This window comes from Colletotrichum costaricense, assembly GCF_030867565.1.
Source record: "Colletotrichum costaricense strain IMI 309622 chromosome Unknown Scaffold_12.1, whole genome shotgun sequence".
In the NCBI taxonomy this organism is placed as follows: Eukaryota; Fungi; Ascomycota; class Sordariomycetes; order Glomerellales; family Glomerellaceae; genus Colletotrichum; species Colletotrichum costaricense.
The window spans coordinates 991,040-1,014,439 of NW_026848241.1; the positions used below are offsets into that span (position 1 = coordinate 991,040).

Sequence of the window (23,400 nt, forward strand, 5' to 3'; positions counted from 1 at the left end):
TCATTCTTTGCTTCATGGCCCACAATCCAAGGTTCTATCCAAAACTTCTTGAACACGCGTATGCATCATTGAGCAGATGCTGGGAACAAAGCAAGCTCGCATGAATAGATGCCATCATATCCCTTGGGGTACCTGAATTCCGGTTTGTGTTCATTGAACTTCGCCTGATGTTGCTACCCAAGTGAGGAAGCTATGTGAGCTTGAGACTCGATCAATTTTCATTACACATATATGGAGTCGGCGAAGCTACGATGATCATTTTCCCCTTTTGTTCATAAAATCCACGAAGTCCATGCCGCCCAATCCTACGCCAAAACGAACCCTCGTCAACGGCTGCTGCTTCAAATGAGGTGGGTGACATCTGAGACGTAGCGCTTGTTGGCCTTCTTCGCTGCCTGACCACACTGGCCAGCGATAGCAGTCGTCTTGCCATTGACGGCACACTGGCCGTTGGCGTTGCAAGCACCAGCCCCCTTCCCATCGGTGCAGGCCAAGCCAGAGAACTCGGCTTGGGACTTGCCCTTGCCCTTGGCAGCGTTGGCGTTGCCTGCATTCGCGTTGCCAGCGTTGGCATTGTTGCCCGCATTGGCGTTGTTACCAGCGTTGGCATTCTTCTTCGCGTTTGCATTCTTCTTTGCCGCATTGGCGTTCTTCTTCTTGGCAGCAGCGGCAGCGCCGTTGTTCTTCTTCGCGGCCGCCGCAGCACCGGTATTCTTCTTTGCCGCGGCAGCGTTGGCGGCGTTCGCCTTGGCAGCGGCAGCGCCATTGTTCTTCTTGGCCGCCGCTCCGGCAGCCCTCTTCTTCTTCGCTCGGGCCTCGAGGTGGGCGGCGTCGTTCGCGACGAAGTCCTCTGCACGGACTTCGATCGGGAGGGCAACATCGTTTCCTTGGACTGCGGGGGCTGGGGGACCGTATTAGTACACTTAGGCTCGTGGGATTGGAACGTAATCAAGGATGAGCTTACCAGAAATGACGTTGCCAGCCAAAAGGCCAATGGCAAAGAAAGCGGCAGTTGAGAACCTCATGTTGACTGTAAGGTTGTATTGATACTTCGTGACAGTGAGTGGTATTCTTTGCGCAAGTGACACCAGGTCTTAATGAATGAGAGCTCAATTAAAAAGAGCCGCGCACAGCACGGAATGAATGTAATAGTAAGAAGTAGAACGGAGATAGCCAGATAGACGCTCAAAACAGAAGAGAAGCCTTGTGCCGGAGCTGGAGATCCTCTTCATGTTCTTATGTATGTTGAGATCCAGTCCTCGATGGTATGCCACCACCACATGCTCAATGCTTACATACAGACTTTGCTGTCACACCCTGAAACTCCGGATGGCGGTGTCACCTGAGCACCAGTGCACCACTACGTTCAGCAACACTCCAGATGAGTTTCTTTGACTCGAGATGACAGCCATGAGCCTCATCCTGCAACAAGACCTGTTCAGATGCCTGATCATCCCGTCACATCAGCAGCTCAAACGAGGCTTATTGTGCCGCAGACCAGGGTAGCCCCGGCTCTTCGGCACACCTCGAAGTCGGTTAGGTCGGACTCCCCTCCAGGGCCTTCACCAATCTTGTCGCAAAACTTGTCCGCATCGCCGTTTCAAGCTTTAAAGTTAATGCAACTTGGGCTACAATTGGACCGCAGATGGGACCAGATTTTTTCCACAGGTCTCGTTGCCCAGGGCCCCTGGCGGGCCTTGAGACCAGATTCAAGCTTGTTCTGCCAAACGCGAACCCCCGCACTTCTGGGTTTCGCTGTGCATGATTTTGAAAGAGGCCCGGTCTCTCTTGACAAGAGCCAATTGTTGGGATAACGTGGGAACCCTACTTTAAGCTTGCTGCCTTCCCGTATTAGAAATGACGCTTGTTTTGGGGTGACCTCTGACCTCTTGGTGGTCAGGGATTCCGGAAGCGAGGCCGTCTTCAAACGCGCGATGTTCTAGGAGCAGACTCTTGTTTTCGCCAAGAGCAGAACAGAAAAATGGACTCCCCCGGAATCGTGCATTATTCTCCGGTCGAGGGCTGGCCTGGGGATGTCTTTGCCTAGAGGGGATCGGGGCCGCCGGCCACCGACTTTGTAGATCACTACAGCCATTTGTCACGGAATGACTCGAATCACGGTTGGATTTCTTGGGTGAATAAAAATAATCAGAAACGGCCACCTCAACGATTGAATCATTTGCCTCGCTGAATTCTGTTTCCGCGGCGCAGTCCTCGGCCTCCCCCAGATAAGTCCCATCTTCCCCAAAAGTTGATCGTCCAAACCCGTCTTAGGGATGTGTCATTAACGCTCTCATTCCAGCTCATTTTTACTTGCGCCGACTTTGCGACGAGTCTGGGCGATGTGAGAATCAGGAGCTGAGGCCACACAGCCACAGCCCACCAATGCCACCTGATCTTACTCTGTCGCGCTATTGTTGTTACAGAGTGCAGACTGCGAGATCGTCGCTCTCGGTAGAGGATGTGCCTATCCTTGCCTCGCCCCCAGCTCCTGAACCTGTGCCTGTATCAGGTCCGCGGCAAGTTTTGCCGTGGACAGGACCGTGTTTCCGCATCCTGGTCACGATCAGGAGAATTATTCTGAGCCACTGTAGTACTCAATTCCCCAATCATAGAGGTGATTCACAATTCCAGATGAGGTAAATTTTCTTGGCATAACAATTTTAGCAATTTTAGCCTGGCGAGTTCCTAGACCTCGTTCTCTTGACGTCAGGAATAGACTTACTGTTCGCTAAACTCAAATCGATCCACCGGCCCAGGTGATGCACCTTGGCACCATAGATTTACACAAGCGGAAGCAAATCGTCAGTCAACCCCAGTGTCGTTCGCCTTGGCGTTGCAGGAAGATCAATTGCGTGAAACTTAGTCACGTGTAACCGCCGTTTTCCTATAGGACTCTTAACACGTTGTCAACTTGAACAGCTGCCGGTCGAAGTAGCATATTGCATAGTTCCACCGTTCTCCTGCCTTCAAAGACGCCTACCTGGAACGATATGCAAGGATTAGTGCACGTTTTTCGCCCATTTAGTAGTAAACTATTCAACTCGAATGTGCATCAATCATATGCTCCGACACCACATGTGATTTCACCCGAGCATATCACTTGAGTGCACTCTACTTGCCACACTTTTTTTGTGTTCATTCACTCAAGGAAAGAATGTTTTAACTCGGCGATGCCTTTACCTGCTCCCCAACCTCAAAACTCAAGTAGTCGGGACGAAGCTTCTTGCTTCGGTATAGGTTGAATTTTTTCACCATTAACCGCAAAATGGGGTCGCATTTGCAAGCAAACCAATCAACAGTATGCGTCGACTCACGATGGCTTCCATTCAGCCGATACCAGATCTGGTCATCGGAGGCCAAGCTCTCCCTCCGGTGTGACAATATACATTTTAGGTCTAGACGACGGGTAAAATGTTATGGCAAAATCGGTGCCGCTGCAAGAGCGGGACGGCTTGCAGATCTTAACTATCGAGAGTATTTCTAGAGATTGCAGTGCCGCTGTACCCCAGATTTCGTCGGGCGACACACCAAAATGTGGGATTTAGCCTGAGTTCCATCTCCCGGTGCCAAGGTCCCAAGTGCTTAGTGTACCAAACTTGGAAGGCAACTGCCGCGTTACGCCGAACTTGTCACGAGGGCGTTTCTGTAATCACCCAGTCATGTCAACATCTTCTGTCTCAACCGCGATAAAGTCATTGGGTGTAAGACGTATCGATGTGGTTGCTGTCAGACACGTTTAGCCTCATTTCGCCCAACTCTTCCTGTCCAGTCAGACAAGAATAGCATCCAACTTCGCTTTATAAAAGAGGCATAGATCCAGTAAGGTAGTCAGCAGTAGCAGAACAATTCTAACTCAACATTTAAAGAATAGTAGAATCCATTGATAAAACAGAGCCACCACCATGGTTTCCTTCTCCAGAGCGCTTGTTACGTTGGCGACTGTCTTCGGAGCCATTGCCAGTCCTACTGGGGAACTGATCGAGAAGCGACAATCCACTCCAAGCTCGACCGGATACCACAACGGATACTATTATTCGTGGTGGACTGATGGAGGGTCCCAAGTCACTTACACCAACGGCGCTGGCGGCTCCTATAGCGTCAACTGGGGAGGCGGCGGCGGCAACTTTGTCGGAGGCAAGGGTTGGAACCCGGGAGGCTCCAAGTAAGTCTATATCTCCTATGACATACATCATCTCTAATCGGTTAATCTTTTAGGACCATCAACTACTCTGGCACTTACAGCCCCAATGGAAATAGTGTAAGTAAACGCGACAGGAATTAAAGAGTCGACGATGTGCTGGTGCATTTCAAACTGACCTGTTTGACAGTACCTGGCTGTCTACGGCTGGACTCAGAACCCTCTGATCGAGTACTACATTGTCGAAAACTACGGCACCTACAACCCAGCTTCCGCTGCAACGAAGAAGGGTTCTGTCACCAGTGACGGCGGCACCTATGACATCTATGTCAGCACCCGCGTCAACCAGCCCAGCATTGAGGGCACCAAGACCTTCCAACAGTATTGGTCCATTGTAAGTCCCCTGTGTCAAAAGTCTCTAGACTAGTCATAGTAATAGAGAGGACTGACGATAAATCCAACAGCGAACCTCCAAGCGCACCGGTGGTACTGTAACAACTGGTAACCACTTCGCGGCCTGGGCATCTGTCGGGCTCAACCTCGGAACCCATAACTACATGATCGTGGCCACCGAGGGTTATTACAGCAGTGGATCGGCTAGCATTACCGTCAATACTCCTGCTTGATGATTGAGACTTGATGGTTGGGAGGCGTTATCTGAAAGACAACTTTCACCTGGTTTCAATTTCGGTGAGCAATACTGTCTTTCAGGATGTTGGAGCTGCCAGCTCCCAGTTTATTTCTCTTGTACATATCGCTCCATTCTTCTGAACACATTCAACAATTGGTATGAAGTAGTGTACATAGTCTTCCTTGCAAAACACGATGGAAGTTTCAATCCACTCTCTTGAGCTGAGAAAGGCAATTCTGCGAGGATGATTGACTACTGTATAAGAGATCTTATGTCGTATATTTTGCAGAGAAGTGCTGCAGGGAGTGAAAGTATCTACAGTGAAACATTTGTGGTGATTGATGTTGAGATGAATAAAAGTGTAAAATGTAATGAAGGGACTGGCGGTACGCGTCGGGATGGCCGTACACATCTCCAGACGTCAAAAGTTGTGTTAGCACCAATCATATCGAGGTACTCAGGGAGACCCGTTGATAGCTTCTTTCTCGGCCTTCTTCTCCGCGATCGCTGCAGCCTCATCAGGAGCAATGTTGACAAAGGCCTCAGTGGTATCAACGTTCTCTGCCTGGGAGATAGCATCCGCGCGAGCCCGGCCATACCATCTGCCAATCTGGCCTCGCTTCTCAAACTCCAAGCCCCGAGCTGCAGCGCAGACGGGAGGCTCAATGAGCACGCCGGTTTGAGGGAATGGTTCGAGGGGACCCCAAACATTGCCATCATCGTCAACGCCGACGCCCTTCGTCAGGAACTCCATCTGAGAGAAGTCGTATGAGACTGGCGGAACACCAGGCACATCTTGCTCTCCGGGGACCCACACGTTGACAGGCTGGACGTATGTCCCGGCAGTGATTCCGTTCTTGGTCACGCGGGTCTTGGCCACTCCATCAATCTCAGCGGTGACTCGGTACTCTCGGGTATACCTGAAGAGGATGTTGTTGCGGTATTCAAACTTGTTCTGAGCATTACGGCCACCGCGAAGTCCCATGGAGGCAATGATGCGGTCGGTAGTCGCGCCTGTACAGGGATCAACGTCCATCGCGTACAGAGAGACTGTGGCACGGTTGTTGGAGACAAAGCCGATGAACTGCAGAGGGTCAATTGTCAGCAATTTGACCAATATGGCTAGGATATGTCGAGTTGATCGCACTTACTCGAGACTCCGCAATTTCAGCATTGGGATTTGGGTTGTCAATTCCTAGCAGACCAAGTTCCATTCTCACGTAGACGACATCGCCGAGAGTATTGATCTGCACGTTCTGCGCCACAATACTGAAGGCAATGACCTCAGCGCCTCGACGGAACCCGGAAAAGGTGATGAAATCGCCGGCTTGGAATGGAGCCATTACAACTGGGTCAGGTGCCGTACTTTTTTCAAAGTCAGCTTGTTGTCTGGACTTCTATGACGATATCAAGGGATAAAATGACTTACAAAGTGCCCGGCCCGACAAAAGGTCGGTTGCTCAAAGGACAGAGAGGATCAGTCCCATTGCGCGGAATGCACATGGGAAACCCCGAGAAAGACGTGATACTGGGACTCTGATCATCCGCAGTCATCAACGGCGCGCCGGTATAGCCCTTTGAGAAAACAGCATTCGGGTCTGAAATCCTGACGGTTGGCCCGTTCTGGATCTTGAGACTCCCATCCGCAAAGTCTACAGAATCAACAAAGCCACTGCTCAACCCTTCGAAAAATTCGTAGAGTTGGACTTGAGCAACACGAGGCTCTCCGTTGATGCTATTTCCAATGACCTATACGCGGATATCAGTAATGCTCTCTTTGACTTTGAGATGCATGCCCGGTATCTATACCAAAGTCTCATATCCGGTGGAATCCGCCTTATTGGCGACAAACTCTTTCCAGGGCACCCAGGCAGCTGGAAACTGTACCAGAAGGTTCTTTGGCACATTGAAGGTAAAGCCATTGACGACAATTGTCCCGCCTGTGTTGAAGGCATCGTCAGTTGCAGTCGCGTCTTCAAGAGCACCTTGAACCCAAATAGGGGCCTCTTGAGATGCTACAGAAGCCACCAACAGGGACCAGATAGCGATAAAGACATGGAGAAGATGCATGATGACTTGAGTTTACTGATAAGATAGAAAGTTGATGCTTGTGATTGGGGATATTCAGATCGTCGCACGGAAATCGTCGTCATTTTATCACAAGTCTCAAAAGGTACTTCCCACCTAAACTTTCGAGAGTCTTGAGAGCAATCCCAATCAAACTGTGTCCCTACTGGAACTTTCTTCCATGAAGGAAAGTGAACTCGGAACGACAGAGGATGAGGTCGTAGACCCAATGTCGATACCCGCGTCGACGACCATTGCCAAGATTGAACCATCACTTTCTCCCGTCGCTTCCTTCGATGGACTGTCTTGGCCTTCTAGCAGACGCAAGTGTTTTCTCATCACGACAACTATAGGCGGTGAATGACACGCTGCAGCGTGACTCTGCGGACTTGACATTCTCAACCCGGGAAAGCCGACGCGGGCAACGGTATGTTGTGAGGCCTCCGTATTACTCCGATCACCGGATCAGTCTGCAGGATATCATGAGTGTTGGATTTACGAGGATTCTCTAGATTCAGAGAACGTTGACCGCCAGGCAGACAGGCCGGCGGAAAGGTACCCCATCTTGGAGTCCATGTCAACCTCCCTAGGAAGCCCGCTCCGCCGTCTTTGCCAAGACATGAAATTGGTTGAGTGATTTCGTCCTGGCCATGCGCGTGACTAGATTACGTGTAATGACCCCTAGATGCAGTGCTGTACCCTTACATCGTGGAAGTGACCCCAAGTGCGCAATGAGAACTCCAGGATGCGGCTCCACTACGTGCAACTCTCCCGCATGGTTTAGGTCTCGGGCCTGGTTCCGCGAGGTGCACTACGGGTCTATAATTGGCGGGCTATGCCGGGGTTGGAATCGGGTTGAGAGAGAACCGAGTCGTCAAAACCTGCCAGTCCGGCATCCTGATTCAAGAATCCCGGGAGCGGGGAAGTTGCAACGGCTGGGGGAATGCAACCCAGGATCCCGGACCGGCTCAGACTCTTGGTCATTTCTGCCGATGGCTGAGTACATGTAAAGTCTCGAGACTCAAGAGGAGGCTCCCGGGCGATCCTAGCACAGCTCATGGAACGTAAGCTTGGACTACAATTGGCGAGCATCTCATTGGTGGTCGTAACTACAAGGACGGAAAGGTCGGGGCTATTGGTGACAAGGGTGCCTTACTTATGTTAGCCGCAGATAATCGCCTAAACTTTCGTCACGCAAGAGATGCATGCAGGCGCAGCCAGTCGTCTCAGCTCTCATAATCTGATCTCGTTGGATACATATTTGTGACCTAGCCAAGGAATTGTAGGCACGGGTCACCCCGCGCGCCTACAAGTTAGACCGAGCAGACACACCACCAAAAGCATTATGGAGATCCAACGAGGGTTCACGGGACTACAAGGGAAAGAATCGCCGCAGGTAATGACGACTAGACGAACTGAGTGCTGAGCACAAAACGGCTGCGGCGTGTTGAGACGCCCATCGTCCGACGTTATCCCCGGTCTAGGTTTTTACAACTTCACATGCTATGGGCTGGGTTGCAGTTATTGCCGACAGACTATACCAGGCTAGTTAAAAGTTGCCGTCCCTCGACGGTGATGCTACATCTTGGCAATGGGAATAATAGCCAAGCAACTGCTTCAGTAACCGCTGTGCCAGACAGGCATTGCACCCGCATCGAGCCTTGAATCATGGGCGGGCCCAAGACTCGCTAAGGGATCTTTACGCGATGCTCCACCCGCGGGGTTTGAGCCCATTTCAGGAGAAAATGCAGTCTTCTGAGCTCTGAAGTCTTCGTCGAACGCTCTCGCCTTTGGCCGTTGGTAGTTCCCGAAGGCGATTGAATCTTAAAAGCGGAAATGCCCACATATCAACCTTGCAGTATCCCCGCGTATTGCCTGCGGGAGCCATGGGTCTTGACCGGCCACTCCCGCCAAGGACTACCGTGAGAACGGGTCTAGAGCACGGTTAACATTGCCACCTTCCTCTCTGAAAAAGCGACCGCAACCTCATTGCTTGATATTCCCGGCTCTACATTCCTCTCAGGGTTGTTATATCTTTTCCCCTTTCAAAGTTGGCAAGAAAGTGCGGGCTGGTGGTGGCGTGGCCTGGTTGCAGTGAGGATGCATGACGCGACCCATCGTGTTGGACACTCTTGGCGAAAGAGGGCCGGCTTTCCAACTCACTCGAACCCTTGGATTAACATGAACAGAATGTGTCATCTTTCGGATGTTTTCTCTTATTGATTGCAAATGCTTACAAGAAAGGAGCGAATGCGATCCTTCGATGACTTTGAAATATATTCTGATAGAGCACATAAGGTAATGTGGCATACATGTAGATTTGGATTTCGAGAGCTTCAACAGAAATCTTTGGAAATGTGGTTTTTTCTAATCTCAGACAACTTGATGAGATCACACAGATCACTTTAATATGTTCAAACAACGACTTTTAGATCTAATTTGATCCTAGTTAAGTTGGCTAATAGAGTTGCGGGTTGGCCGATTACCTCCTGTGATAAGGTTAAGATAGCCCTTCCTCGACCCCTGAACCACAGCCAGTGGAATCAGACCGAAAGCTTCCACGTTCCTGAGGCCCCTGCCGACCAAAAACGGCTCTACGAGAAAGGGGATGCGGGATTTACGAAAACCCATGCTAGGCGCGCGGGGGAGACAGTTGTCGATATCAAAGCGTCACCGAGTCGACATTTACGATGCCATCTCCGCCTCTAGAGGGCCTGGAGGGGGGGAAGGGGTCATTTTAACCCGAAGGAGCAGAGTAGCATCCGGATTGTCTCCATTCCGAATGCAAGAGGAACTCGTTTCTAGATCGACGCTTCATTTTAGGTGCTTATCATCAAGGCTTCCTTGGAGGGGCGGATAGACTAGTCAGCGTTGCTATGGCTCTTGGCAGGAGGTCGGACCATGATCCCCGCCATGGCGGGCAGCTTCGGCCTGACAGAGAGTAGCGGGCCATATGGGAGGAGCCGGATCCAGATCCGCAAAGAGAATACGAGTAAATTTTCGGCTTTTGTCAAAAAGCCAAAATTATGGCTGGGCCAGGTTCAAGTACACAGTTAAGATGCTTAGAAGATCTAGGATTATTGTTCCGGTCATACTTGGTTGCTGACTGAACCTCTATGGAGAGCAGAAGTGTGACTTGTTCCATTGTATGACTACTAAGTCAGCAACTAGGAGATCTAGGTAACGCTTCATGAAAGGTATGATGTCAAATACAAGGTATGGTTTCTCAACCGGAGACCCAGATGATAGTTACACACCTGATATCGCCGGCCTTAAACGCCCGTCACCTACTTTCCGTCTCATTTCACGTATCATTGTAATGGCATTCTGTTGTCAGACCAAGGTCCTTCGACTCTGAGCAAGCACGAGTCTCTGCCGAGTCATATTAGCGCAATAGCGTATCATTCTTCCAACACTGCCATCTTGTTAGCGAGGATATATCTCATTGTACCATCATACAGAGCCTCCAACCGTGTTCGCCAAGCTACGTGCTCGTGCACCACCCCAGCAACAACCAGCCCAACATCGATACCACTCTCGAAATGAAAGGATCATGAGGAATGATACTTGTGCCAATGCTACCTACTCTGAGGCACTCAAGGAAATATCAACCCACTCTCTTCGTCTGTGGGTCTTCGAGAGTTGCCGCTACCTTGCGCAATAACATCGGATCCACCACGTTGGATGAGGGACATTGTAAACATTGCAAGATAATCGGCTCAGTGGCGATGTAACTGAAATGATATGTGTGTGTGCGCGATTTCTGCAGTTGATGCCATCACGTACATCGGCCATTGATTTCCTATCGCAGTCTTCAAGGCGAGTCTCTTGCAGAAAACTTGCATCAGTCACAAGGCATGCATCAGCTTCACGACCGGATTACCGGAAGGGGATTGGAAGATTTCTCTTTGTTCAAATCCTATCCGACTTCGGAGTGGAAGCTGAAGTGGTTCTGAGTCCTGAATCGGCAAGGTTCTTTGGTCTTTTCTTTTGCTTGATCTTGTCTCCTGATTCTTGTATAAGATCACCCGCTCCGTTTCATATCCAACAGAATCTCTTGCTCGACACACATTCCTAGACCCGAATAATCTGATTTTCTAGTCACTGTTCTCCTCCTTCCTACAACATGCGGTTCCAACTGACCGTGGCGCTCGTACAAGCGGCGCTCTCCGCCTGCCTCGTTCAAGCTCAAAACTCTTCATTCAGTGACACACACATCTCTCAAATCCCCGAGGCAGAAGTTGTAGCCCTAGCTCAAATTGTAGAAGATGACCCGGAGGATGTCTTCAGTCTTCTCAAAGATTGGGAAAGCCCTGAGTATGCCTTGATTTACAAGGTGCCTCTGCCCATTCCTCCTGTCAAGGAACCTACCAAGTACGACTATCGGATATCTTTCTGTTTAGACGCTGTTTTCCTGACATATCTCACAGAAAAATCATCAACCCAGTCACTAACAAAGAGATCTGGTACTACGAGCTTGAGATCAAGCCTTTCAGTCAGGCGGTTTATCCCAACTTGCGCCCTGCAACTCTGGTGGGCTACGACGGCATCTCTCCGGGACCGACACTGATTATTCCTCGCGGAACGGAGTCTGTCGTCAGATTCATCAACAACGCTGCTGCCGAGAACTCGGTTCATCTGCACGGATCTTACTCTCGTGCCCCTTTCGATGGTTGGGCGGAAGATATCACCAGCCCAGGAGAGTACAAAGATTACTACTATCCCAACCAACAGTCGGCGAGACTGTTGTGGTACCATGATCATGCAATGCATCTTGTAAGTCCTCTTTAGCATGATGGAAATGTAGGTATAAGCTCTAATTCGAACCCACAGACCGCTGAAAATGCCTATATGGGACAAGCCGGAGCCTATCTGATCACGGATGAGGCGGAGAACGCTCTCAACCTGCCTTCTGGATACGGCGTCTACGACATCCCTCTTGTTCTCTCTGCGAAGCAATACAACGACGACGGTACCTTGTTCTCAACCAAGGGTGAGACTGACAGTCTCTGGGGCGATCTGATTCACGTTAACGGCCAACCCTGGCCGTTTCTCAATGTCGAGCCGCGAAAATACCGATTCCGTTTCTTGAACGCAGCGATTTCCCGCGCTTTTGCGCTATACCTTGTTAACTCCAATGCTGTGAACGGAAAGCTGCCATTCCAGGTTATTAGCTCCGACAATGGACTCTTGGGGAAGCCGGTGCAAGTCGCAGACCTTGTGAGTTTTACCCGTAGTATTTGAGTAAAGACGCAAACTTGCTGACTCTTATTTAGTATGTCTCACCAGCTGAGCGGTATGAAATTGTCATCGACTTCGCTCAGTACGCTGGCCAGAGACTCGAAATCAGGAATTTCCCCAAGGCTGGCGGCATCGGCGTCGAGGACGACTACTTGCATACCGACAAGGTAATGCAGTTCGTCGTTGGTACGACCTTATCCAGCCCCGACACATCCACCGTTCCAGAGGTCCTTCGCACTGTTCCCTTCCCAACATCAACTGACAACGTTATCGATCACCATTTCCGATTCCATCGTACCAACGGCGAATGGCGCATCAATGGTGTAGGCTTCGCCGATGCGGAGAATCGTGTTCTCGCCAACGTCCCCAGAGGCAAGGTCGAGATTTGGGAGCTTGAGAACAGTTCAGATGGTTGGTCTCATCCCATTCACGTCCACCTTGTCGACTTCAAGGTCATCGCTAGAGACGGTGACCGCGGTGTGATGCCCTACGAAGCAGAGGGCTTGAAAGATGTTGTCTGGTTGGGCAGAGGCGAGTCTGTCCTTGTTGAGGCCCACTACGCCCCCTGGGACGGCGTTTACATGTTCCACTGCCATAATCTGATCCACGAGGACAGCGATATGATGGCCGCCTTCAACGTTACTGTTCTTCCGGAATTTGGATACAACGAGACCAAGTTTATTGATCCCATGGAAGCGCGCTGGAGAGCAAAGCCGTACCTCATGGCTGATCTTCGTACTCGAGCTGGGTCCTTCTCAGACTCGGCCATTGAGGAGGCAGTGCAGGCTATGGCCGCTACTGACCCGTACAGCAAGGTTGACGACGTTTACAAGAACCTCGATCAATACTGGGCATCGCATGTGAGTAAGTAAGGTGGATTTGAGGCGCCTATATGCGCATTGATTCTTTTACATTCCTGTTATTTCCCTTGGCCGGTAGCTTCTACGTTCTTTACTACTTCCACTTGTTCATCATTATCAACTTCCTGTAAATACGCAGACATTAGCATGATTTGCCTCACGTACTCATAAGCTTAGCAATCATTGATTATCCGGTAGTTATGACCATGAATTGGATCATGTTTGTATTCCATGGCGTGAACTCTCTTCTAGATGTAACTTTCGCTCGGGAAAGCGGTGTGCACAAGAGTGGCCTTCATTGCGTTGGCCTCACTGTCCTCATTACTGCAAAGTTTTAAACAGGAGAAGCTATTGGCCTATTGGCCTTGTTATGTGGATGCCATCAGATCAATGTGATTGAGACCGGAACTACCAGGCCTTCTGACGAGATTATGCTTCCGCCTAGTACAGGACGGGCGACAGTGTCACTATGAGAAATGGCCCGAACATCATTTTGATCAATGCGCAGATGTTGACAATGCTTCACTAGATTCTGCTCGACTACCGCAAAGTCAATGGGCAATCCCCCCACCGGTCCAGTTTGGACTTACACTGGTTGGGCATAGTGAACCGCCCCATCCTGAGACCGCCAGACCTTATTCTTTGACACGTATATACTTAGTACTTGATGGTCTAGATTCGCAGCACTAGAGACACTCTTGCCTGTTCCCATACAGATTTTTCCATGAAGATATCAAGCAGCCTAGAGCCTGAGTTGACTTGTTGATTCTAATACGCGTAGAGATTGATTGCTTCATCTTGGGTGCTTCTGATCTTCCTATTGGCGCGTTTCAAGATGAATTTCATAGCCCATCCTGTTAAGACCACGCCTAGGGAGAAGGCGATGCTAGCGACCATGGCTCTACGAAAAAGGGGGCTGTCACTATCCGGCCATAGATAAGGGGTGTATACAAAAGACAGATTGCCAAACGTATTGACAATGGCGATTGCGGCAGCTTTCTTTTCGTCAGTCTGACCGACCGTGGCTGATGTCCACGCGACTAAAGTAACGCGTTAGTTCATGCCCATCAAGTCAAGACGCCCGGGTCAAGCAAGTGACGATTACCATTAATATTGTTCACTCCATATGTAGCCGCCACAAACAGAACCATGGCAAAGTATCGTGCGCCGATGTTCATCGTACTTGTTGCTACCGCGAAGCCGACGATCGCGACTGCCTTGGAACCTGTAATGTGCCAGGTACGTTCGTTGAACCTTCCTGAGGACCACGAAACCAGAACTGACGTCGCTCCCCCGATTAGATATGGTGGACAAGTGAGTACCAGCGTTGTTGTGGTACTGAAGCCAAGTGACTTGACAGCTGTCGGCAAGTAGTTTTTGAAGTTATTTGCCGAGAGGTGAAGATTTCCCATGAGCGCAAAAACCCAGGTGCGATAATCTGTGACGGCTTCCCAGAGGCCAGACCAAATGCTGGTTCCCTGTCGTTTTTCTGTTGTGTCCTTTGCAACCCGCGAATGAGCCAACTCGCGTTCTTCCTGAGTGAGCCATCGGGTTTGGAGCGGGGCATTAGGAAGCACGAAAAAGGCCACCACGGCAACACCAACTGTATGGTAATACTGTCAGACTCTGGGCTCGGGTCATCTTCTGCATTGTTCGAGACAAAGTCTTACTTGTGACGACACCTTGAATCAAGAACAGCCATCTCCACCCAGCCATGCCATGCCGTCCGTCTAGACCAGCGAAGACGCCAGCGGCAATAAGACCGGAGAATGAGCTCGCAAGCAAGTTGCCTGTGTAAAATACAGCGAGTCGTGTTGCGACCTCTTTCCGTGTGTAGAACAAGCTCACGAGGTAGCAAGCGCCCGAGTAGAAAGGTGCTTCAGTGAGGCCAAGCACCAGCCTTTCAACCGACGGACATCGTCAGTCTTCGGGATCTGTGAGCAGGTACAAAAGATGTCCGACTTACCTGCACGCAAGCATTCCATGATAGTCCTTGACAACACAGATGAGGGTTGACACAATAGCCCACGCCATCATCCAGCCGGACATGTAATATGCAGGCTTGACGCGCGTAACCAGCATGTTCGACGGAACTTGTCCTGTGATATAACTGCCTTGATATGTCAGCAATGTTCTGGTACAAACAATGTCTAGATCACTTGTGATTGTGTGACTGACCCAACGAAGAAGACGCTGACGCAGGTGTTGTACTCGGATCCTTTCATGTTGAGATCGTTGTCCAGGTTATTGAGCTTGCCGTTCACAATTGCATTTCGGTCAAGGAAGTTCAAGAAGTACATCAACCATAAAATGGGCTGGGTGGAGACTTTTGGTTTAGCTTCATTTTCATCTCAGCAATTATTGGAAATGTAGGGATCGGCTTACCATGAGATAGGTGTCCAATTTCCGAACCAAAGCAATTTCTTTGGGATCAACTTTAGCCGTAGACCCAAACTTGTCAGGATGGGCTCGAAAGCCACCCTCTTTGGGACTTTCTTGGTGGTCAATATGATCGACGACTGCTTCATGGTCCTTGACCATATCGATGGTCATAAAATGTTGGTATGAAGACATAACTGGCTGTAGAGATTATTACTGACTCTAAAGTGACGCGAGTCTGCTTCATGCGCTGAGTTGAGATGAGAATAATTATTCGGAGCTGTGCAAAATATTGCCTCTTAAATAATCCACATAACATCCTATCGGATCTCTGGTCAAACCGGAAAAGGCATCCTCGGGGCCGGAAACTTGCGAAGCACCATCGAAGAGACAACGACAGTGACTAAATGTATGGCAAACTCCTTCACATTACCCACCAATAAACGCCTTTGCTTACTATGGCCGACTATGATCATCGATGCGGCAGTTTGTTCGCCGTGGTTGCTAGGCAAATCCGGGGTGCAGCCTCCCCGTGGGGTAGGCACCTAACATTTGCTTATGAATGCCTAACTACTTTAGCTACGTGTCGAGAATGTCAAGGGATGAGCGATACAACCCGACATTCGCGATATCCCGATGTCCGTCTACAGCCGCAGGAATTGGCCCGTCCATAGCCCCGAGGCAATTAAGGATGTACCAATGAAAGGTAACACTAGTGATGTAATGTTGAGTGAGTACATGATACATTACACCTCATACAAGTCAGGCGCTGGTCCTCGAGACTTCGATTGTCTAACGGTGTCATGCAAAAGCCGGGTATCACGTTGCTGACCTGCAATCGTCCGCACCTGATAGAAGACATCGTGTCTGACAAGTAAGATGGATAGGATGCTGTTACAGGGCACTGCTGCCCATCATTCAGTAACATGAAGGGGGATCATGGATGCTCTCGTCACCATGAGAACGTGTTTCCTGGTCATTTCAACTAATGCAAACATAAAGGGAGGCTGCATATGATGGCCTAGATGGAACCGGATAAAGGTTACTACTGGTGTACCGTAAGATTCAGCTTATGTCTACTTTCTCATGCTAGAAAAGGCAGTGACAAGTCCTAGAGTATCGAAGCTTTGTTCCTCGAATGATCGATACGTGACGTGGGCGGTGAGATGCTGGGACAAGTACATATCAGCTATAAATACGTCAAGACGCTGCTATCTTCCTGCAACAGCGTATCTAGCAATCAACTCTGTCAAGTCATATACCGAATCTTGCATGCATCTGATTTTCGGTGAATTGCTTGTCATTGATCATCTTTTTCGCCTCAAGTTCAATCTTTTCCCAGATGGAACTCCTAGTCGTCTTGCTAGGACTTTTCCTGTGGGCTGGCGCCACGCCGGTTCCGGAGAAGATGGACTCCATCTGGAATAAAGAAAACATTTGTCAAGATTGGGACTTTTCGACTGCGGAAGGTGTCGAAAAATTGTGGCAAGAAACTGCCGCGGGCTTTTCTCTTGATTTCTTCCTCGAAATAAGCCTGAGTAAGTCGACAATGCCGAGTCACAAGCCTGTTGGCTCGCGTGCCTCATTCACTCCAACATTCAGAAGCTCATCCCATCACTACTACAGAAGACACAGGTGTGGCGTTCTCCCAAAATAAGGCAAACGAAGGCTGGACCACCAAGCTTGAACGTAAAATACGAAGCAATGGTCGTCCTGGAGTCGGCGGCTGTTCGACAATCGGCGGCCAATGCAGCCCTTTTAGCGACTGGGACTGCGAGAGATACTATGATGAAACCAACAAGACTAGCTTTGGCACAAACTCATACTGGGTCTTCCAAGCCGTCATAGGGCTACACAGCAAGATTGACAAGATCAACGAAGAGATTACTCGACAAACCCTCGTGGAGAATTTAAAGATATCGCAGACGCTCAGTGAGTTCGACTCGCCGGACACGAAGGCTTCAAGTGTGTTCAAGTGGATTGCAGCCGCTGCATCGATGGGAGGCGGTCTCATGTCTTTGCCAGGAGCGGCAATGGTACCGGTATGTTCAGATACAACGTTCTCCAGCATTTTCAAATCTCACTACTTAAGTTTTACTGATTCCTCGCCAATGGACAGGGCCCTGCCGGATTCGTGACTGCAGGACTAGCTATCATTGGCAGCATCTCTTCTCAAATGGCCGATGCGGAATCGAAAGAGAATACAGAGGCGAATGATGTTGCAGTTGCCTTGGGGAATGCTTTTGAAAGCCTCACCAAAGGCCTCGAAGACATCCTTCGCGTCGCTACAGGTGGAGGGATTGATGACAATGAGTATAATGCTCTTCCTAGTCTTGGAAACAAGAGGGACAATTTCCTCAGCAAAGTTCCCGCTTTTCTGAACGGCGGTTGGCCATTACTTGCTGAGAACTCGCGCGAATTCGCAAGCTGGGTTGGCATCATCAGTGATAACCTCAAGATGAAAGTGGCAACTGAGGCCATGAAGGCTTCGAAACTACATCTGGTGGCAGACAGGCACAGAGACGCCGAAACCAGAGAAGGATGTGGAACCGACATAGGCCGTCAGTGGATGGAATTGAGGAACGGCGAAGAGTACTGTTTCTACCTAATGAGAGAATCGGCTGACACCTTTTGGTACGAGGCCGAGCCCAGGATCTACGAAGCGATGGAGAGGCACGGCATTGGGAATCGAGTACCATTCTACGCTGCTATTATTGACTGCGCCCTCAATGGGAATGGCGATGGCGTGGAGATTGGAGGTGGAATAGGAAAGATACCTCGATGCTACTTCGACCTCCCGGCAGTCTTTTACGACGAGAGCGGGAACTGCATGGATCCTACCAATGATGGCTGCAGTCCAGTAAAAACTTCACCACTCTCGTAGGGTCTCACAACCGGTGGCCGGCTCGAGCCTACAAGTGGGCTCTAGGCGCAACGTCAATCTGGAAGGGTGTGTTCTCACTCACCATCTTCCAGACACTACCTACGTCACGTAGTACTGTATCTTGCTCACGTGATTGAGGAAGTAGCAACTGCGGAAGAGAATCAAACATTCGTTAATCGCTCTGAATCGACTTCAAAGGGTTCTCATACTTAACGTGATCTTGTCGAATCTCTTTTTACTGATTGTTGCAAACTTGTGGGGATGACTGGCTTCAGCACGCATGCCTAGGGGCTGGGCGGCGTCAACATTTACAGTTCATGTAGTACTATAAGGTAAGTCTTGGATTTGCTAAGCTCCCAATCAGTGCTTCCCTTATTCTTACTGCTAGAAAACTGAAGCATGACCGAGAAGAACTTCCAAACAAACACGAAAAGACACAGAGTTGGGTTGCTTTGGGAACCTCGCGTTCTCTGTGACCCTGTCCGTTCCTGTCGCTCTGCGGGTCAGATGACAGAGTAGGTACTTATATTGACTAACGGACTGCAAGCCATGGTTTTCATATTAACATACGTCCCTCGCGTATTCGCTACATCAGAAAATCGTTTCTAGATTCTAGGAGGTGACTAGGATTTGACGGTCGAATTGATGAGAATCTCGGCTATGGTTTTCGTCATGGCGACGGACTGAAGGCCCCAGGCGCAGGCCTGTGTGATGGCTCGGTACAAGTCAACTGCGGCGCAATAAGCATGAACATCATTCGCATGTATTACTATCAGTAACTGCCAGAAGTCCGTCTATAACCGGGGTTGGGGGCATGCGCGATCTTGGCCAAGGCGCATGGAAGTGCTTACAAGCATGGCCGGAGGAGAATCCCACCACTCAGATAATTCCCAAAGTATGCTGAGAGTGCAGTTCCGAAGTAGGTATTCTCATGAGAATTGCATACAACCCACATCACGTACGTGAGGCAACATACGCACCTAGCCCCTACGCGACGCACAATGCAGATTAGTTTCTGGTGACAAATCGGGAAACAAATCTACAGTTCAGTATTTCGGGCATTCGTTTGGTACCAGCCCATTAGTCGAAGATCCGCCACTACATACACTCTGATGACTGGCTGTCTCCCAGCCCTTCCTGCCTGCTGGTACCTGTACGTGTTTAAGGTACATTGAGGTGCAGCAATTGCGGCTTTTCGGTCCCTCTTCATCGAGAACTTGAAGGTTTCCATCTAAAGCCAACACGGCACAGGCGCAGAAGTACGAAACAGTCACAGCCGCAAGCCTGGCACACTGAAAATCACAAGGGCACTAGCATCCTGGTTACACCTCATTGGTGGTAACTGATCGCCCGTAGACCACCGCCGGTTATAGACGCTTCGGAGCACCCGGACCCCGCACCCGGAAACCTAAGCAACTTGCATCAGCGGCCCGGAACGGAAGCGGAACGGAATTGTCGCGCGGATACGCTCAACGCCGATCAGGTCGCAGGGAGCCGGCGGTGCGAGATGATTGTTAGTACATAAGTCAAGTTGGTTCCACGTCAAGTCGGGGCTTTCTCTCTCATCACCGAATGGACTCCAAGCCAGTACGACACCAATCCTGTTTCTAGCTGATGCACCTCTCTTTGGCTTCTTCATCATGGCAACTCAGACGACGACAGTGACCCAGCTCAAGGTCTCCGCTCAGGATCGTCCTTTCTTCACCCTCGACGAGCTCATCAAGAGACGGGCACTCGAACTCGGTGATGCGCCCTTACTTGGGTACCCTAACGAGGGTCTTCTAGATTTCGAGGAGCACAGCGCTCGCGCCGTGGACCGGTATGTAGACGCCGCCGTGCAGAGGCTACAGCAACTGGGTCTATCCTCCGTTGTAAGCCGTGCTACCTCTTCACTCTTTCAGTCAAGCTTTCACTGACTTGTAGCTTGATGAGGACTCAAATTCTGAGAAGGCCCTCGTGATAGGAATCCTCGCTCACTCCGGTTTGCATGTCGTCATCACGATTATGGCTCTTAGCCGTCTAGGATACGCAGTGTTTCTTGTCTCGACGAGGCTTCAGAGCCCAGGAATCGCCCGCCTTTGTGAGTTGGCGGACTGCAGTGCCATGCTCACCACATCAAATTTCCATCCTGTTCTAGCCGAAGTTCAGCAGGAACGCGAGCTCGATGTTTTACCACTACTGTCTCACTCAGACTATTACGGCAAAGATGCCCCCGTGTTTTCCAGAACCTATGACCCGGAGCGAGAATCGAGGAAAATTGCCGCCATCATCCACTCCTCCGGTTCGACAGGCCTTCCGAAACCAATCTACCTAACTCACAAGAGCTGCATTGGGGCCTTTTCCGTTCACATGAATATGAGGGCCTTTATTGTCTCCCCCTTATTTCACAGCCACGGATTTTACGAGACATTTCGCTCAATCTACTCAAAGAAGCCCATCTATTATGGTAACTACAATCTGCCTCTGACGAGACAGAATCTCATCCAGATGATCAACTACGTCAAGCCTGAAATCTTCCACGTGGTTCCCTATGTCGTGAAGTTACTAGCTGAAACAGACGAGGGTATCCAGGCGTTGGCAAGTGTGAAACTCGTTCTTTTTGGGGGAAGTAGCTGTCCAGATGACCTTGGCGACCGTCTGGTCAGTAACGGGGTCTATCTCGTCGGAAACTACGGATCGTAAGAGCAACCCTTGCCCACCCTAATTTCTTCAGCCTTGTAGGCACTCGCACTAACGAAGTGAAGAACTGAGGTAGGCAGGTTGATGAACTCCGTTCGTCCGCCAGGCGATAAAGCCTGGAATTATCTGCGTCCTCTCCCCTCCGCAAAGCCCTACGTTCTCATGGATGAGGTCTCTCCCGGGATCTACGAGTGTGTCTGCCTCGACGGCATCCCCTCGAAGTCGACATCGAACTCGGATTCGCCACCAAACTCATTTCGAACGCGTGATCTCTTCGTGAAACATGCCACACAGCCCGACTGGTGGAAATATGTCAGCAGACTCGACGACAGGTTCACTCTGATCAATGGCGAAAAGGTGCTCCCTATTCCCATCGAAGGGAGAATTCGCCAAGAGGGAATTGTCAAGGAGGCCATAGTCTTTGGCGAGCAGAGAAGCTATCCCGGTGCTCTAATCGTCAAAGCGGACAATGCTGCGAGCCTAACTGATGCGGAGTTCGTTGAAGCGATCTGGCCGGCAGTTGAAGTCGCGAATGCGAAAGCCGAGTCATTCTCGCGCATACCTCGAGAGCTCATCATTGTGCTTCCATCGGAGACACGGTACCCCCGCACTGACAAGGGAACCTTTATTCGGGCGCCGTTCTATCAGCAATTCGAAAAAGAGATACAGATCGCCTATGACAGGTATGAGAACGAAGAAGAAGGAGGCAGGTTGTCTCTTGTGGGCCAAGAGCTAGAGATCTGGCTTTTGCAGCAACTCAAGAAGCAGTTGGGTATCGACTTACCATCTGCCGACGCAGATTTCTTCGCTTCTGGCGTTGATAGCCTCCATTGCATCCAGATGTGGAGTCTGATCAAGAGGGAAGTCGATTTGGGTGGTCGTCAAAGCTACCTGGGACAGAACGTTCTCTACGAATCTGGAAACATCCGAAAACTCTCTGAACATCTCGTTGCACTGAGAAACGGTCAAGTCGAAGCGGTACAAGACGAGCTACGAAAAATGCAGGATTTGGTAGCCAAGTACTCCTCCATCACACCGCACGTCGCTTGTACAGCCCCGAAACCTGAGAAGCATCTCGTGGTAAGTGACACTAGTTCCACCGCGACCTCAAGACATCACTGATATCGCCTTCACAGTTCCTCACTGGAGTGACAGGCGGCTTAGGAGCTCATCTTCTTGGCCAACTCGCTGCCCTCCCAACCGTATCCTCAGTTTGGGCAGCCGTCCGCGCACCCGACGATACCGCCGCAGCATCTCGCATCGCACACTCACTTACCTCGCGCGGCATATCTCTAAGCCCCCTCCAACAATCTAAAGTGGTGCCATTATCCTGTGATCTAGGCCTCCCAGATTTCGGCCTCGGTGCCACCCGCATCGCCGACCTGAAGTCGAGGCTCACAATCGTAATTCACAGCGCCTGGGCCGTCAACTTCAACATCCCCGTGCAGAGCTTTGAAGACCAGCATATCAAGGCAGTACACAACCTCATCCAGCTGTGCCAGTCCGTCGAGACGCCCAATCCCGCACGATTCTTCTTCTGCTCATCCGTCTCCGCGTCAGGTGGGTCGCCTAGGCACGGTAATGTGCCGGAGGGACCGGTCCCGACGCCGGCATGGGCGCAGGGAACGGGCTATGCGCGGTCCAAGTGGGTGTCTGAGCATATCACGCGTAATGCGAATCTGAACGCCGGTGCGCCTGCAAGAGTCTTGAGGATCGGGCAGCTTGTGGGTGACAGTAAGGTCGGCGAATGGAACACGACTGAGGGTATTCCATTGATGATTCAGACGGCTGCCACGCTTGGTTCCTTGCCGAATCTAGATGAGGTGAGTCTTACGCGAACAGTTTGGGGAAAGCGATGACTCTGATGCGGTATTAGGAGATGACTTGGCTGCCCGTCGACCATGCCGCAGCGGCCATCTTGGAACTCGTCAATGCCGACGCGACCCCGCAACCGAGCGAGCGCGATACCGATCCCGACTTGGTGTACCACGTCCTTAACCCGACGCGCTTCCACTGGACCCGTGATATGCTTCCATCCCTATCCGAAGCTGGTCTGCGGTTTGAGATACTCCCGACTGATCAGTGGATGGACAAGTTGCGGCAGTCTAAACGGGACCCGAAGAAGAATCCGCCGATCAAGCTCCTGGATTGGTTTGAGAGCAAGTATGGACGTACGGCTTCTGCGAATAAGGGGATCCTGGCATATTTAACGGCGGAAACTGAGAGGGACAGTCCAACGTTGAGAGAACTACCGGATGTCACGGATGTAAGGTTCATCACGACGTTGGTCGAGAGGCTAAAAGCTCGATGGGCGGCGGATGATAGTGCATGAGGGAGTGCGGGTATTTCTATTCCTTGTTTAAATTCTGGACCATCTCAGAAATCGAGAGGGTTGCCCATATTTGCCATCTAACAATCACCACAATTTGATCGGGTTGTGACTACTTCTTTCCTCATGCGGGAGCGTTCCAAGATGAACATAAATGAATTCTTCATACTTGGTAAACGTGTTTGAGCG

At 50.5% G+C, this 23,400-nt stretch overlaps 8 protein-coding genes across 8 annotated transcripts; 4 read left to right on the plus strand and 4 right to left on the minus strand.

Moving 5' to 3' along the window:
• Positions 1-341: 341 nt before the first annotated feature.
• On the minus strand, positions 342-1,025 carry CCOS01_11287 (uncharacterized protein; the record flags this gene model as incomplete). Its single annotated transcript, XM_060459440.1, has 2 exons — positions 342-901; positions 965-1,025. 2 exons carry the CDS (start codon positions 1,023-1,025, stop codon positions 342-344), a joined length of 621 nt encoding a protein of 206 aa, XP_060310172.1.
• Positions 1,026-2,175: 1,150 nt separating this feature from the next.
• Positions 2,176-2,307, minus strand: CCOS01_11288 (uncharacterized protein; the record flags this gene model as incomplete). Its single annotated transcript, XM_060459441.1, has 1 exon — positions 2,176-2,307. One exon carries the CDS (start codon positions 2,305-2,307, stop codon positions 2,176-2,178), a length of 132 nt encoding a protein of 43 aa, XP_060310173.1.
• A 1,598-nt stretch (positions 2,308-3,905) lies between these two features.
• On the plus strand, positions 3,906-4,767 carry CCOS01_11289 (glycosyl hydrolase family 11; the record flags this gene model as incomplete). Its single annotated transcript, XM_060459442.1, has 4 exons — positions 3,906-4,165; positions 4,219-4,261; positions 4,332-4,535; positions 4,606-4,767. 4 exons carry the CDS (start codon positions 3,906-3,908, stop codon positions 4,765-4,767), a joined length of 669 nt encoding a protein of 222 aa, XP_060310174.1.
• Positions 4,768-5,229: 462 nt separating this feature from the next.
• CCOS01_11290 (uncharacterized protein) lies at positions 5,230-6,842 on the minus strand (the record flags this gene model as incomplete). Its single annotated transcript, XM_060459443.1, has 4 exons — positions 5,230-5,856; positions 5,924-6,137; positions 6,202-6,521; positions 6,582-6,842. 4 exons carry the CDS (start codon positions 6,840-6,842, stop codon positions 5,230-5,232), a joined length of 1,422 nt encoding a protein of 473 aa, XP_060310175.1.
• A 4,123-nt stretch (positions 6,843-10,965) lies between these two features.
• On the plus strand, positions 10,966-12,952 carry CCOS01_11291 (multicopper oxidase; the record flags this gene model as incomplete). The annotated part of the gene is made up of 4 exons (XM_060459444.1): positions 10,966-11,213; positions 11,270-11,615; positions 11,673-12,059; positions 12,116-12,952. The coding sequence occupies 4 exons, from the start codon at positions 10,966-10,968 to the stop codon at positions 12,950-12,952; spliced, it is 1,818 nt and encodes a 605-aa protein (XP_060310176.1).
• Positions 12,953-13,708: 756 nt separating this feature from the next.
• Positions 13,709-15,514, minus strand: CCOS01_11292 (MFS transporter; the record flags this gene model as incomplete). Its single annotated transcript, XM_060459445.1, has 6 exons — positions 13,709-13,980; positions 14,046-14,543; positions 14,611-14,840; positions 14,907-15,050; positions 15,119-15,255; positions 15,326-15,514. The coding sequence occupies 6 exons, from the start codon at positions 15,512-15,514 to the stop codon at positions 13,709-13,711; spliced, it is 1,470 nt and encodes a 489-aa protein (XP_060310177.1).
• Positions 15,515-16,661: 1,147 nt separating this feature from the next.
• On the plus strand, positions 16,662-18,203 carry CCOS01_11293 (uncharacterized protein; the record flags this gene model as incomplete). The annotated part of the gene is made up of 3 exons (XM_060459446.1): positions 16,662-16,857; positions 16,946-17,361; positions 17,439-18,203. The coding sequence occupies 3 exons, from the start codon at positions 16,662-16,664 to the stop codon at positions 18,201-18,203; spliced, it is 1,377 nt and encodes a 458-aa protein (XP_060310178.1).
• Positions 18,204-19,843: 1,640 nt separating this feature from the next.
• Positions 19,844-23,214, plus strand: CCOS01_11294 (uncharacterized protein; the record flags this gene model as incomplete). The annotated part of the gene is made up of 5 exons (XM_060459447.1): positions 19,844-20,074; positions 20,127-20,881; positions 20,948-21,962; positions 22,019-22,705; positions 22,759-23,214. 5 exons carry the CDS (start codon positions 19,844-19,846, stop codon positions 23,212-23,214), a joined length of 3,144 nt encoding a protein of 1,047 aa, XP_060310179.1.
• Between the last annotated feature and the right edge of the window lie 186 nt (positions 23,215-23,400).